This window comes from Hyperoodon ampullatus (genome assembly GCF_949752795.1).
Source record: "Hyperoodon ampullatus genome assembly, chromosome: 14".
Taxonomy (NCBI): domain Eukaryota; kingdom Metazoa; phylum Chordata; class Mammalia; order Artiodactyla; family Ziphiidae; genus Hyperoodon; species Hyperoodon ampullatus.
In genome coordinates this window covers 62,519,354-62,535,798 of record NC_136927.1, presented here as the reverse complement: position 1 = coordinate 62,535,798, position 16,445 = coordinate 62,519,354, and the positions used below count along the sequence as shown (strand labels likewise).

At 44.9% G+C, this 16,445-nt stretch overlaps 1 protein-coding gene across 1 annotated transcript in view; it reads right to left on the bottom strand.

The window, feature by feature from the left end:
• Positions 1-6,001, bottom strand: part of ASXL1 (ASXL transcriptional regulator 1) — a gene marked incomplete at its 5' end in the record, with an annotated part of 72,584 nt that extends 66,583 nt beyond the window's left edge. The window contains 2 exons of the mRNA XM_079718795.1: positions 249-346; positions 5,945-6,001. Of these exons, the coding sequence (XP_079574921.1) occupies positions 249-346; positions 5,945-6,001 (155 nt within the window). The remainder of the gene's footprint in view (positions 1-248; positions 347-5,944) is intronic.
• Between the last annotated feature and the right edge of the window lie 10,444 nt (positions 6,002-16,445).

The following is a 16,445-nucleotide window of genomic DNA, read 5'->3' as shown; positions in this document are numbered from 1 at the left end:
TGTCGAAATTTATGGGAGAGCAAGGATAGGGAAAGCCACTGCACCTCTGATGAAAACAAATGAATGTTGAGCCACTCCCACCCTCCACCCAGAGGACACACAACATGGGAGACAGTTCCACACCACCACCAGACGTGTGTGTGTGTGTGTGTGAGTGTGTGTACACATATATGCACACACGGACTTTCTCATATCACTGCCTGAGTGCAGGAAGACACGTGTCCTATGAAACCCTCACATTAAGCGACAAGAGCCATACAAACCTCATTTCCTTTAGTCCTTCTGCCTCTATGACCTGCAGAATCTGTTTTGGTGTCATTGGAGCGTCTGAGTAGTTTTCTAGTACCTGAAGAAATATAAGTGTTCTGATTTCAGTGTGCAACTTCCATTTACATCCATCACTATATAACATGGACTACAATTCTGCTATGAGGTACCGCTGCTGACAATTTAGTCTTTCCACAGACAAAATTACTTCTAACTAGTTGCTGAAAGTGACTGCAATTAGATGAAATATTCTAATTCTCAATCCTGAAAACACACAACCTCTCAGCATACATGTTATGATATGTGGGGCCTTAGCAACCTTGATTACCGCTTAACTTGATGCTGCTAATACGGCTAAACCACAGAATACATAGTTTCCTACGCAATAAATTGTAAGACAGAAATGCATTTAGATTTTCTTTCCCAAGGAACTTTGATTAGTACCCATATTTTTTTATCTTTTTTTTTTTTGGGGGGGGGCCACACTTGCAGGATCTTAGTTCCCCAAACAGGGACTGAACCTGTGCCCTTGGCAGTGAAAGCACAGAGTCCTAACCACTGGACCACCAGGGAATTCCCAGTACCCATATTTTTTAAATGATGGCTTTTGTGCCACTGGGTTGTGAAATTCTGTTGTTAACTGCCACAGTACATTTTGCCATTTGGCAACATGATGCTGTGATCCTGTATGATTGGTGCAAGCAAACAATGAGAAATGGAACATCCCACTTATGTTAGCGACATCTATAACTAAGTCCTGGCAGTAAGGTCATAGTGAGCAACCGGAGCTCTCTCACTTGAAGAAACTGAGTTGTTTTAGAAATGTTATTCTTCTCAGGGAGGAAAAAAGAGAGGCTGTCAGCATCTCTGTACCATCTCTACCAGTGCACATCTTGCAGTCATTTAACAACCGTAACGACGAAGTACTGTACTGCTCTGTCACAAGTAAAATGTATAGCCAGAAGCCTGACAGGACTGCTGCGAAGGTTCTCTCTGTGGAAGAACATGAACCCTGAGCACTAAAGGAAGTCAAGTTTTGGAGGAGTAGCTGCTGAAATAAAACCTCTACCATGGTCCCATTCTTAGCCTCTCTCTGTTCAGTTTTTACATTCTCCTTGGGTGTCATTATTATCTCTCACAGTTTCAACTACTACCAAAATTCTGATAACTCCCAAATCTCTACCTCCAGCCTGGACTGCGGACTGCTCCCCAAGCTTCAGACTTCAGATACTCAGTTCTGTACTGGACGTCCCACATGCTCACCTACTCTGATTCACCGCCCCCGCCCACTTCTAACATTCCTCTCGTTGGTCGGCAGCCTGTCTTGTCACCTAATTCAGAAACCCAGGCATCACCCTTCACTCTCACCTGTCCCCCAGTTCCCACCACCAGTTTCTGACCCGACCTGACACAACAGCCTTTTCGCTAATATCCCTGCAACCAGCCCTGCTTTCCTCAAATTCATTCGTACTCAGCTGCCATCCTTCATTCAACAAACACGTGAAATACTCACTTTGTGCTAGGGACAATTCTAAAAATTCACCAGTAAAAAAAAAAAAAAACCAAATCCCCGTTTTTGCAGAACTTACCCTGCTATTTAGCCCCAGTCAGTCCAACAAAATAAACCTGCCCTAATCACTTTCCCACTTTAAAGTCCTTCAACAGCAACCTAATTATATACAGAGAAAGCTGAAGCTTCCAGAGAGACCACTAGTCCACTGGAAAAGCACAGGCTTTAGAACCAGACAAACCTGGTCCTAAGGAATTCAAATTCTGGTCTTCTAAACTTGGGCAAGTTACCTACCCACCCTAAGCCTAGGTTCCTTCGTTTGTGAAGGAAGGATACTGAGATCTTCCTCTCAGAGTTGTTGTAGAGATTGGAGTGCCTACAGTGCCTGGCACCAAGTAGGTGTGTGCTGGCCTGGCGTACAAGGCCCTCACAATCTGATCTCTGCCTGTCTCTCCACAAACTTTATGTTCCAATAACTATGTGTAGCTCTACCCAGTTCCCACACTCTCCACCCTGCAAATAAAAATACACACTCCTATTTTTTGTTACCAGCTCCTGCTTACGTCCTCTGTGACAGGCCTAACTCCTTCCTACTCACCCTTCAAGATTCAGTTTGGAAAGCACCTTCCTCCAGGAAGCCTTCTCTGGTCTCTGCCAGACAGTTCAATGTCTCTTTTCAGTGCCCCATAGTTGCACAACACTGATAATTTATCTTCCAAAGCAGGACACTTGAGAGTAAAAGGAGGAGCTATTCATAATTATGCTTATTAGACAATAAGCAGGAACCAGAATGTCTATTACCATTTATACATCTATGATGGCACTTACCATGCCTGTAATGAAATTCTATTCACCTGTCTGGACCTTCTCCATCCCCAGAAAAACCATAAGCTCCTCAAGGGCAAAGCTTATCCATCTTTGTATTCCAAGAACCTAAGTGCCAAGTTAAGCAGTGCTGACTTGAACAAACCCGCAATACAAGCTACTAATGTTCACTGCCACAGATATAACTTCTTTGATACTAATTGTGAGCTAAGCTAGTGAATTTTTGTATGATAATTTTTTTTTTTAAAAGAAGCATGACTGAAAAATTAGCTACCAATTATTTAAACAGCAGTCAGGAAGAGCCTGAGAATCTAAGAGAGAGGAAACAAAAACTCTAAAGGGAAGTTACATCAAAAGATACAAAGTTTTCACTTTTATTAAAACTGTACATGCCTCTGGCTTTCAGTATAAGAACAATTCAGCAGTGTTCTAACCCTAGTCTGTCTTTCTAAAGCATACTTTAAAAAAAAAAAAAGTATCTCTTCTCCAACTTCAAAGGGAAAAAAATGTTTGATGTAAGAATGGTCAGTCATGAATCAAAGTGAAAGATAAAGCATGCAATGAAGAGTTTCTCAAAGCCAGGGAGAATCCATTTAAGGGCATTCAATCTAAAGGGAAATCCACTCAGCTATTTCTCCCAAACAAATTGTTCCTAACAAGTAGGAGGATTTATACCCACCCAACCCCCTAAAGTCTACCTCCTACATCCAGGAAAAACAAGACTACAAAATGTTTGAAAGAAGAAAATCTACTTCTCAACAACATAATTAACAGCTGCAAAAATCAACCTCCTGGGGCTTACTACACTACTGAAATTGTCCAGAAGTCTCTTCTTTCCTACCAGAATAGTTTTAAAAGGGTTCCTGGTATCACTTTAGCCACCAATGTGAGCAAGGTCGGGAGCAATATGAAACTGCCCCCAAGCAAGTGCATCTGATCGCCACTGCAAGCACTCCAAATTCACCTGTCCAAAGAGTAATTAGATCTAATCTACTGCCCTACCACTATAGCTCACTGGAGTCAAGGTTTTCTCTAGCCAGTGTTAAGCGCTCACAAACTCTCCAGCACTTGGTTTGTTACAACAATTTTTTTTTCCCCAAATGAGGAGAGAACTCTATAAGTTCCCCCTCGCTCACCAACTAGTCCCATCCAAAGGGACAGAAAATTCTAAACAAAAAACAATAAAAGACAGGCAAAACTATACACCATATTCCCACAAGTCATCTTTCATGTGTTTAAGAGCACCACAAGTAATTCCAAGTAGGACTTACTATTTTTTAATGAAGAACCATAGAAGTAAAAGAAGAGAAAGAACTTACTGGGATAATCTAGCATGAGTTGAGCCAATGATAAAACAGAAATAGCAACCTAGATACTGGAGTGCAGATCACAGTAAATTCAAGAACCTAAAGAGGCTTAAGAGTGGACCCCAAATTCCTAGAGACTTTCAACTAGGAAGAGCCAACAAAGCTTTGAGACGAGCAGACTTTAGAATTCTGTCAAGACATAAATAACACAGGATTTAAGGGTACTTTCACCTACCTCTAACAAGTAAAACTCTGGCAAGCAAATTTCCTGTTGGTGCCCAGAGTCATAAACACCTGCACAACAGAAACTCAGAGGAGAATTTCAATGAACAGACTCAGCCTCCAGGAGAAAGCGAGCACGTCCTTCTGGCTCTCCTCTACTCTCCTTCAGGCCTAAATTTGTTTCCAGGTAAAGCAACAATGGAGAAATCCTGAAACTACCAAGAGATCCTGAAAGCTAACCAAAGCTTCCAAATCTGACTGAACCTGAAAAAAGTATTTAGGTACTTCAAAATCTTCAAATTTCATATGCCAAACCAAAACAAATTAACTGAAGCACAAAACTTCAGCATACAAACTAGTTGCTACTTCTGTTTCTTGGGCAACAAATGCCTGGGGAAGATGATCAGGTACACCAGTTTAATTTCCCCTATAAACCAAACAATGTTAGTTCTTTTAAGTCAATAACTGAGTTTTACAGGCTCCAAGAACGAAAAAGGTGTACCAAAGATTTGTAAAAACCTCCAACACATATTGGTCTTTTTTTGCACAACACCTTTGAGGCAGGAACCCTACTTCCCAATAAAATGAAAGATTAGACGGTTGAGCTTCATTCATCATTAAAAGTGAATTACAGCAATTACATATAAACTACAGGGTGTCAAGAGACAAGTATACTATCTGCACTATAACCCTGCTTCGTGACAGTTATGAGGAAGTGACATCTCTGAGACAAGCATAACCTGTTACTATTGTCATCAGCAAGATTTTATAAGAACATGTCTCAAAGTGTCTTAGCTTTGTGGGTGCAAATCCAAAGGGAAGATATTTCACTTGCAAGTCCTCTGACACTTGGAGAACAGAAAATTCACAACCCCCATAAAGAGGCAGCTTCAAAAACTCAAATTACTCCTTTGCTAAGTCCTCAGTGAGCATTATCTTCAGAGACACTTGGTCTCTGCCCAACACTTCATGTATACATGCACCAGGACACTAAGGAATAGAGAACACACGCATACATTCTTTGCAAAGTGTAGTTAGTTCTCTGCAGAGTGCCTGTTTCCAGTCTAGCTTGTGAAGTCCGGTCAGCAGAATCTCAGAAGTGTGGTACGTGGGCCACCTGCTTTACAACCAACCGGAGAAGCTGGTTAAAATGAAGATATTCAAGCTCTACTCCAGAATCTCACACTCAGTAGGTCTTAAGTAGGGCCCTAGGATGAGCATTCCTAACAACCTCCCCAGGTGTCCCCCACAGGACACTAAAGTTTGAGAACCAAGGCTCAGGGTTCAAGCTGGGAGTAAGCATTTGCTTCCCTCCATACACCTGGTTTAGATTGCGAAAGCTCAAAATGCCACTCGCGTCCTTGAAACTGGGGGCTCTTTCCAACCCCTGGAGTCAAACGCACCACCCCATTGCCCACCAGGAAGCGAGGGAGGAGCTTCCGACCCTTCCCGGAAACCTAACTCCCCCGAGTGCATAAACGAAGCTTCCCCAGACCCCCTAGAAGCTGCCAAATAGTGGGGGGGGAGGGGAGGCGGGGGCCCCCGCCGCCCGGAGGGGGAGGAGCCGGCCTGCCAGCTCGACCCCTCCGCAGGAATTTAGAGGGGGGACGTGCAGAAAAAGGCGCCACCTCCGACCCGGCGGGGGACCTCTCCCCACCCAACGCCTTGGGGGATTGTCCCTTTCCAGCAGGAAGGGTGGCCCGCCCCCTCCTACAGTGGGCAGGGCTTCGCCCCTCCCCCCTCCCAGTGGGGGGTGCTCGGCGAGCCAACCCCCCACGCCCCCCATCGAGCCCCCCTCGGCGGCCCGCCTCACCAGGCGCGCGGCCTCTGCCCACGTGCGCTCCTTCTTCCTCTTCTGTTTGTCCTTCATCCTCCTCCTCCCCGGCGGCGGCGGCGGCGGCGGCTCCACGCGGGACCTCCGGGCGGGGCGGGCTGGGGCGGCGGCGGCGGCGGCGCGGGGCTGGGGCGGCGGCGGCGGCGGCGGGGGGCGCGTGGCGGCGGCGGCGCGCGAGAACTCGGGTGCGGCCGGGGAGAGGGGGCGGGCGCGCAGGGACCGGCTGGCGCTAGACCCGGCGCGAGGGCGGCGGTGGGGGAGGGGTGGCGGCTCCACGCGCCCGCGCTGCGTCAGTCGCCCGCGGCGGCGGCAGCAGCGGCGAAGGAGAAGGAGGTAGCCCCGCGATCGCTAAGGAATGCGGCGGCTCCGCATAACCACGGGGTCAGAGGTCACGGCTCCGGCCTCCGCTTTCCCGCTCTACTGCGAGGCCAAGACCGGACTGGCGGCGGGGCGGGAAGGCGAGACGCGGCTTTCCCTTCGGCGCCCGGGTGTGTGCGTGTCTGCCGTGGGTGTGTGTGAGTGTGTGTGAAGAGTGAGGAGGGGGAGTGTGGGGTTTTTTTTTTTTGAACAAAAACAAACCGAAAGGGCGGCTGGGAGTCGTAGTCCCGGCTGCCTCTCTGGCCTCCCCCGCTCCGGAAGAATATGGCTGAATGAAACTCTTGGACCACACTTCCCAGCGTGCCCCGCGGCCCGTCTTTTCCGCCCTCCCCTCCCTTCCTCTGCCCCGCGCAGAGCTCGGTAAGGAAGGGGGCCGGGCAGTCGTTCGGGAAAGGGGCTGGGCGGAGTCTCGCGAGGTGCGGGAACTGGCTGGGGGCCTGAGGCATTCTGGGAGGCGATGCTGGGAAGGGGCGGTGGCCCTGTGCCCCACTACCCTGAGCTGTGTTTAACCCCTTCGGCGCTTCTCGCCTTGGGGCCGCCACGCGGGTAAAGGGGGGGGATCGAGAACTGGTAACTCGACTTCCAGCGCCCACTTTGTGCCTCTCTCCTCCTGAGCGGTTTTCACTGACACTTCTTGTAGGTAACAAGAGACAGGACTTTCCCTTTTGGCCCTCCCCTAAATGACTCGCTGCCGCATAATAATGAAACAAAAAGATACTCATACCAGTAAAACGGTTATTTCACGATTGATGAACCTAGACAGTTCCCCATTTCCTCCTGTGCTTTCATGCCGCTATGTGTTTGCAGAAGCTGTATTTGCAGAAGCTGCACACGCAGCCTACAGCGTTCATGCCACCTGGTGAACTTGGTGATACGATTACGGGTTGTGTGAAGAACTTGGACTTTGGGGACATACTTACCAGAATGCACCTGAGGCCTTTTTAGAGGCAATATCCTGAAAGGAACACAGAACCTGGAGTCAAACGGACCTAGACCGGAATCCTGGCTAAGCGACTCCATGGCTATCAGCCTAATACCTCACAGCATTATTGAGTTTAAAATCAACATAAAACACCTGGCAGGTTGGAAGAGGGTGTGAAGGGGGACCATGACATTAGGTCCATATAATCTGGCTCCTGACATAAAGCAAGTGTTTAATAATTGGTACCAGCTGAGGGGCAATGGGCACTGTACTTACCCTCTCTGAGCCTTGGTTGCAGAGCATGAAATGAAATGATATCCAGAGTACCCAACACATAGGTTTTCTGTACCTATTTGTTGAATTAGTCAACGTCCAGAAACATTCCTAGAATCAGTCCTAAACTGGATAGTGGCCAGTTCTTTAAAATTGGGGAGGAAGGGTCAATGGCCACATTTGAAAGTTATCCCAGGGTGAGGAAGCACACCCTCCACTCCCTGGTGTTAGCGCAGTGCTTAAGGAAGATCAACACGTGCTGCCAAAGCCTAACATCATGGAGTTCAGTGCTCCTGCTTCTAATGCTCGTCACACAGAAGACTTTCACGCCCAATAAACAAAACCCTGCAAAGTGAATAGACTGTAGAAGGTGAAATAGGCATGTTTTTAAATCTTCTATCCCCTTCTAACTTTACCCCAATAGGGGGAAAGGAAGAACCCCACCTCCACGACCAAAAAATTGTTTGACCTGACTTTTCACAAAGGGGTGGTGGTGGTGGTGGTGGTTTAATCTACAGCAGACACAGTGACCTTTGACAAGTCATTTGGCTTGTTTCAAATGTTTTCTTCTTGAGTAGCTTCACCCCCCCTCTGACCTCCAAGGAGTCAACTAGAGAAGATTCATTCTAAAATTTACGTGTTTAGTACAGGCACTGTGGTTGGCAGAATAACGTCCTCCTTGCCCCCTCCCCCCCCCAAAATGAAAACTATCTATGCCCTAGTCCCTGGAACCTGTGAATATGTTACATTCCATGGCAAAAGGGACATTGCAGATGGAATTAAGGACCATAAAATAGGGAGATTATCTTGGATTATCAGGGTGGACCCAGTGTAATCACATGGACCCTTAAAAAGCAGAAGAGGAATGCAAAAGAGATGCTTTGGAGAGAAGAGGCAGGAGAAGAATCCAATTCGAAGCTTGAGAGGAGCTCAACTCACTGTTGATGAAGGGGCCATGAGCCAGGGAATGTAGGCAGCCTTTAGAAGCTGAGAACAAGCCCTGTAAGCAAGTAATGGGACCTCAGTCCTGTGGCCTCATGGGACTGAGCTTTCACAACCTGACTGAGCTTGAAAGCAGGTTCTCCCCACCCCAACCCCAGAAGCTGCAGAGAGGAGTCCAGTCCTGCTAACACCTTGATTTTAGCTGTATCTGAGAACCAGCTAAGCCACACAGTCCAGACTTCTGACCCATAGAAAGTGTGAGACAGAAGGTTTTAAGCCTCTAAATCTGGTAACTTGTTACAGTAGCAAAAGAAAGCTAACGTAGGCAGGCACCGTGGAAATGCCTTTTAAGTTTTTCGGCCAATTCTGCCTGGCTGTCAGTTGGGTCAAGCCATGGGGGAATCCAGATGTGAATATTTCAAGGTCTCTGCCCTTGCAGAATCAAACGGAAACTAACGACAACATCATAGATAAGTGTGAAAATAGTATGTTCAGAGGACTATACAAGATGTGTGTTAGAAAATTGGCTTTAGTCACTAAACCTTAAATAGCTTGTCATTTTTTAAGTTAATGACACTCATGAGTGTATTCTCTTGTCACAAGCACCAAAAACAAACCTATACATTTTTTTGGTGTGTGTTTTTCTGGGTTTTGGTTTTTGTTTTTTTGTTTTTCTGTTTTTAATCACAGTGCTTTTATTACAAAATTTCTTTGAAGTCAACACAGGTGCCATAGGGCAGTATAAGATAAACAGGACTGATATCCAACCCTGCCCTGTTTGGGGGTGAGTCAGTGTTTTCAAACTGCACAGTTATGAGCAAAGCACACATTCAGGAATCTGAATAACAAACACAACACCAGCAGACCCAAGCATTCCCAAAAGGACACATATACCCCTGGAACCTCACTATGAGATAATGTATTGCCACTGGCTTTGGACTTCAGCAGGCCTGGGTTTAAATCTTCTTGCAGTCATTCTCCAGCTGTGTGGTCTTGGTCAAGTTATGAAAACTCCCATTGACTCAGAGCCATCAATTTAGACAATGGGGTACATAAACTCCAAGGGTGGAATTGGGATTAAATGGGACCTTTGTAAAACACCTTGAACACAGTAGACTCACTAAAGGCCAGCTCTCTTCGCCACCGAGAAGGTTTAGAGTCTGAAGTGTAAAAAGTGTCTCATTTTTATACTTCAGTGAACCTTCAGTGGACCCTGAAACAGAGTTTGCCACACTAACGAATGTTCTCTCCCAGTGACTCTGTCCCCATTTTCAAATGAAGTTGAGGTTCAGAGAGGTCAAATTACCTCCCTCAGGTCCCAGTGAGATCACATCTGCTAAACTTCCAGCATAGCAGACGATCCACAAATGTGCACCTCTCCTGGCACCTCCCACATTTCATCTCCTTGTATGATTTCTGGTCTAATGTCTGTGCTTTTGTTAGCATCTTCTTGAGGTCATTATCACACCCCCAACATCTGGCAGTCTTGGCACATGGTAGGCACTCAATCTGGATGACCTTACTCAATAATTACTTTATTGGACAAAGTCCCTAACTACTAATTTCCCATGGAATGAGCCCTATCCAGTATTTGGAACCTGCCCAGGCAGAATTGGTAAACAGTGAGGCAGGATTCACCCAAACAGACCTATGCAAGTTGTAAAGATGCTTAGGGATGGAGACCTCCTCACCTCACTGTGGTCGTTAGGCACAGAATCTGCCCACGTGATGGGCAGCCCTAACTCAGCTTACCTGCCATTCACCATCGCTTAAATCCATTCCTATTTTTTCAGTCTCCCATGAGGCTGAAAAAGTGTTTAAATCCCATTTTACGCCACCGAAATGTTAATAATGGTTACTTCTGGTTTGTGAGACTACAGCCAATTTGGGGGGAGGGTGTTTCCTACAAAGTATTACTTTTTTTTTTTTTTTTTTTTTTGCGGTACGCGGGCCTCTCACTGTTGTGGCCTCTGCCGTTGCGGAGCACAGGCTCCAGACGCGCAGGCTCAGCGGCCATGGCTCACGGGCCCAGCCGCTCCGCGGCATGTGGGATCTTCCCGGACCGGGGCACAAACCCGTGTCCCCTGCATCGACAGGCCGACTCTCAACCACTGCGCCACCAGGGAAGCCCACATTTTTTTAATTGAAAAAAATTATTTTTCATCTAAACCACAAAACAAAGTGCTTAGATTAAGGTGGCAGATATAATGTTTTTCACTTCTTTACACTTGTCTGTAGTTTCCAAATCTTCTAGAATGAGTATGTGCTACTCATACTCATTTGAGTATGATGAAAAAAATAAAGATTTTAATGCTTAACAGTGTGAGAACACCTTTAATAATACTTCTTTTCATTTTCCTTAAAAAGATTTGTGGGGGGCTTTCCTGGTGGTGCAGTAGTTGAGAGTCCGCCTGCCGATGCAGGGGACACGGGTTCGTGCCCTGGTCTGGGAAGATCCCACATGCCGCGAAGCGGCTGGGCCCATGAGCCATGGCCGCTGAGCCTGCGTGTCCGGAGCCTGTGTTCCGCAAAGGGAGAGGCCACAACAGTGAGAGGCCCGCGTACCACAAAAAAAAAAAAAAAAAAAAAAAAAAGATTTGTAGGATCCCCTCCCAAATGGCCTCAAAGGATGACCTGAGCTAGTTTTTACTAAAAGTATAGATAATAACAGCCCTCTGCCTGATTCTTAAAGGTTTTCAGGTGGAGATTTCTGGATCCCATTAAGGAGCCCATCCCAATTTTCAATCTCTCTTAATACCAGAGAGATGTACTCATCTACCATAAATCTTTCTCGTCTCAGTTTAAGACATTTCCTCTATTCCTTCTCTGTGAAGAAGGAAAAGAAACTTTAAAGTGCATTTAAACACCAAAATTTTACGAGTGGTGCTAATTTGATGAAATTGGGTGTTTCTTCATTTTCAATTTTTTATACTGAAAACATTAACTTACACACTGCCTCAAATGGCTTTTGTTCCCCCTCCTCTTTAATGATTGCTAATAACTGAATGTGAAGTTGAGGGTTTGGATAAATGGCTTTCACAGGCCTTAACTCTTGAATATCACAACCCACCATGTGAGCTGAGTAAGAAAATTGGCAGGGCCAGTAAAGCAAAGGAGCTTTCCCCAAGATCGCACAATTAGTTGTTGTTGGAGTCGAGATTTAAACTTAAAACTCCTCATTCCAAATTCCTTCTAAGGCACTGTGGTAGCCAGCCTCCAAAATGCCCACCCCCCGCCCCCGCCATGATTCCCAGCCCTGACATTCATATCCTTTTTAGTCCCCTCCCACTTTGAATAGGGTTGAACTATGGAACCAATAGGATATTTTGCAAATGACCATGTGTGGCTTCTGGGGCTAGGTCATAAAAGACACTGCAGCTTCTGCCTTGTTCTCTTAGATCACAGGCTCTGGGAGGCCAGGCACCCTGTCGTGAGGACACTCAAGCAGCCATATGGAGAGGTGACGTCTACATGGCCAGTAGCCCCAGACAAGCTTTCAAATGACTTCAGCCCTGGCTAACATTTTGAGAGATCAACCTCATAAGAGAACCAGAGCCAGAATCACCCAAATATGCTGCTCCTGGGAACTGTGTGAGATAATGTTTATTGTTTTAAGTCACTAAGTTCTCAGGTAATCTGCTACACAGCACTAGACAACTGAGAAACACAGTGCCTCCCTTCTGCTTAGTTTATACATTCTGTGAAAGCTGCTGAAAATCAAGGGACCCTCTTTCTGGAAAAACTTTACTTACACCTATTTATACAAAATTCTTTATAGCATTTCAGGGTGTGCCCAGACCCTCTGAAGCCAATATAGTAATGCTAGTTAACAGTAGTACTCCCCCTTTTCTCAAAGGCTCAGAGAAATAAAACCATTTGTCCCAACTTGTGGAGCTACTATATGCCAGAGCCAGGATTGAAACCCAAGTAACCTAACTTTGCACATACCTCACACTCCTTGCCACCTTGCTCCTATGATCCCGGAGCCCTAGGTTCAGAACCACTGCTCTAAGCTAAGTAATCCCATCCCTTCTCTTACTTCTGTACCCTTCCCCTTCAATTATAGACGTTGCATTTCTCTTACCCTATTTTAATTGCAGTTCCTAAGTTATCCGCTGCGTCCTAGTTCCCACCAAAGAGACAAAGTCAAAGTCACTGACTCTGAGGGCGCCCTGGTCTAATGGGATCACAGACATGGAAACAAATAACTATACACATTCTTAAGACCCACCATCAATTTTGGACAAGGATGAAGTAACAAACGCTGGGAGGGCAGACTTCACAGAGCTGGTGATTCCCTGGTTCTTGAAGGCCCAGAGGAAAAAGGAGTGGCTCAGGGGAGTTCTAGGTAGAAGTGACAGTGAGTATGATGGGGGAAGGGGGTGGCAGCCTCTACGTGTGTGTGAAAGTACAAGTGTGTTCAGTTGGGGACGGGTCAGCAGTCCAGTGGGGCAGGAGGACCCAAGGGCAGAAAGGTGGGCTGGGGCCTAGTAGGGGCATAAGGGAGGCACAGGAGGTAGATCCCCAGGCTGAGGAGTTTTGATTGCCTCCTGTAACTACCAGGAATCAACAGAACTCTGATTTGAGCTCAGATACTGGCTCTTACCCAACTCTGTGGTCCCAAACCCAACAGCACAGGGCCTGACACAGAGCAGATGCTCTTTGTTTGCTGAATGGATACGTTCAAGCAGGACTGGGTGCTAACACTGGTCTGCAGTGGAGGGGGAGCAAGACGGGTGCAGAGTCGCCCCAGACTCCTCCTTGAATATTTCTTCGGCAAGGCCTTCTCTGCTGCCCTATACTCACTAAGTCCTTTACACTCCCATAACATCCAAAGCTTCCTTCAAAATGTAATGAGGAAAAATACAACTCACTCTTGACATTAATAATGACTTCCTCAATGTCTGCTCCCCAATTAGACTGTCAGCCAGATAAGGTCAGGAACTGTGGGCCTATTTACCTCCTGCCCTCTGTCCTAGAAGAGAGGCTCTTCTATCCCAGAAAACAGTAGTATAGCATGGGGCACCTTCTTTAATTGGCACTGATAAGTTAGTACTGATACAAGCCCTGTGCTGAGCCCTGGGGACGAACAGTCCAATTAGACACAGTTCCTGCATCATATAGATGGATTTCAAGTGATGGCAAGTCAATGTGGGAGGTGCCCTAGTGATAGAAACCTGGGATGCTCCTGGAGCTGAGGGAAGGGGATATCTCAAAGCTGACACTATGTAGAGGAGAAATTATTTCCCAAATCAACAATTATAGCTACTCTGGGTGCAAAATAAACATTTAAAAATTAATGATTAGATACAGAGAACAGACTGGTGGTTGCCAGAGTCAGGGGTGTAGACAAGATGGGTAAAGGTGGTCAAAGGTACAAACTTCCAGTTATAAAATAAGTCCTGGGGATGTAATGTACAGTGTGGTGACTATAGTTAATAATATTGTATTGTATATTTGAAAGCTGCTAAGAGAGTAGATCTTAAAAGTTCTCATCACAAGAAAAAAAATGTACAACTCCATATGGTGATAGACGTTAACTAGACTTACTGCGGTGATCATTTTACAATATACACAAATACAGAATCAATATGTTGTACACCCTAAACTAATATAATATGTCAGTTATATCTCAATTTAAAAAAATGAATAACTTTCTTATGTACTAAGAAAGTCACATTCACAAAAACAACAACAACAGGGGCTTCCCTGGTGGCGCAGTTGTTGAGAGTCCACCTGCCGATGCGGGGGACATGGGTTCGTGCCCTGGTCCGGGAATATCCCACATGCTGCAGACAGGCTGGGCCCGTGAGCCGTGGCCGCTGAGCCTGCGCGTCCGGAGCCTGTGCTCCGCAACGGGAGAGGCCACAACAGTGAGAGGCCCGCGTATCGAAAAAAAAAAAACCAACAACAACAAAACTTACACCATCTGGAAATAAAGTTAATATAAAATCACACATCTTATATAAAGAAAACTATAAACTCCACCAAGGAGCATCAAGTCTTGGACCAATAAAGAGTACAGCTTGCCTCAGGCTGGAAGACCCTATAACGTGGATATTCATTATCTCAAAATTAGCCTATCCAGTAAGTGTCATCCCAATCAAGATCCCAGTGAGATTTTATTGTCAAAGTGATCTTAAAATTCAACTGGAAAAATAGATGCATCGTTTTCATAACAAAAAGACTGAACATTTACTGACAACTTGCCATGTGCCAGACCCTGGCCCAAGGACTTGCTACGCATCATTTCATCTCATCTTCACAAAAACACTGTAAGGTAGATACGGTTACTATTAACTTTAGACAGATGAGGAAGCATAGGTTCAGACAGAAAAAAATAACTTGTCCAAGATTACACAGCTAGCAGGTGGCTGACCTGGGATTAAAGCTCAGGCTGGCTGAACGAACCCAAACTCTGCGAATTTAACCACTCCGCCATACTGCCAAAAGAAGTTTGAAGATTAATGAGTTGGGACTTGTTCTACCAGATATTAAAATGCATTAGGTAGTTACACCAACTGAAACAGTACAGTTTTGACAACGGAACTGACAGACCTATTAAACTGAACAGAGTACAGAAATAGAGCCAAGCGTATAAGGAATTACAGTGTACAATAAAGGTAACATATATTGGTGGAGAAAAGATGGAAGTCAATAAACAGAACGGGACCACTGGGTAGCCATTTGGAGAAAAATTAAGTTGGAGCTCCATCTCCATCCCTAAATCTAAATTCCACCTCTTAGATCAAAGACGTACATGTGATAAAAGAAACAATAAAAGCATTGGAAGAAAAAAACAAGGGAATGTTTTAATAATCCTGGAACTGGAAGACTTTCTAAGCATGTTATAAAAGTTTTTAAAAAATCCATCCAGTAAAATCAAGTCAAGATTTGACTTTATAAAATTAAAACTTCGTATGTGGCAATAAAATACCACACACAAGGTTAAAGACAACCAATGAAGTGGAGGAAGATATCTGTCACATACATGACAAAGAGTTAAGATTCCTAATAAACAGGGACTTCCCTGGTGGCACAGTGGTTAAGACTCAGCGCTCCCAGTGCACGGGGCCTGGGTTTGATCCCTGACCAGGGAACTAGATCCCACACGCGTGCCACAACTAAGGAGCCAGTGAGCTGCAACTAAGGAGCCTGCCTCCCGCAACTAAGATATGGTGCAACCAAATAAATAAATAAATATATTTTTTAAAAAGCTTCCTAATAAACAAAGTTTTTAAAAGTCAACAGGAAACACCTGAATAAGAAAAATAGTCAAATAACAATGGCCTAAAAAGGCAATTAACAAAAGAAGAATCACAAACGGAAATAAATACTTGAAAATATTTTCCACCTCATTAGTAATCCTGGAACGACAGATAGAAACAAAATTGAGATACCATTTTTCAAGAGAATTGAAATTTTTCAGACTGGCAAAGGTTAAAAAGATTGGCAGAACCTAGTGTTAACAAGGATATAGGGAAATGGGCATAATTTATGCACTGCTGGTGGGAGTGCAAATTCATATAGGCATTTTGGGAGGCAGTTTACCAATATGGGACAAAATTATAATGGGAAAACCCTTTGATCTAGTAATTCATTTATAGTGATTTATCCCAGGAAGGAAATTAAACAAGTGAACAATGATCTATATATAAGGTTGCTTTATACAGTATTGTATAAAACAAAATAATCTGAAAATGACTTCAATGACTATCTATAGCGTTAAATAAATTCTGGTATTCCATACAATAGATTACTAGGAAGCCATTGAGAATAATAATATAAATCCATATTTATTAACTGGACATATGTCCATAACATATTATTGAGTGAAAACAGGACAGGTGTATACTATGGACCTATATATATTATGAAGGTTGAACTAAAAGAGTTTGCATAAAGAGATATCTAAAAAACTGGCTATCAGCTATAAGAAATAGAATTTCCAGTGATTTGTAATTA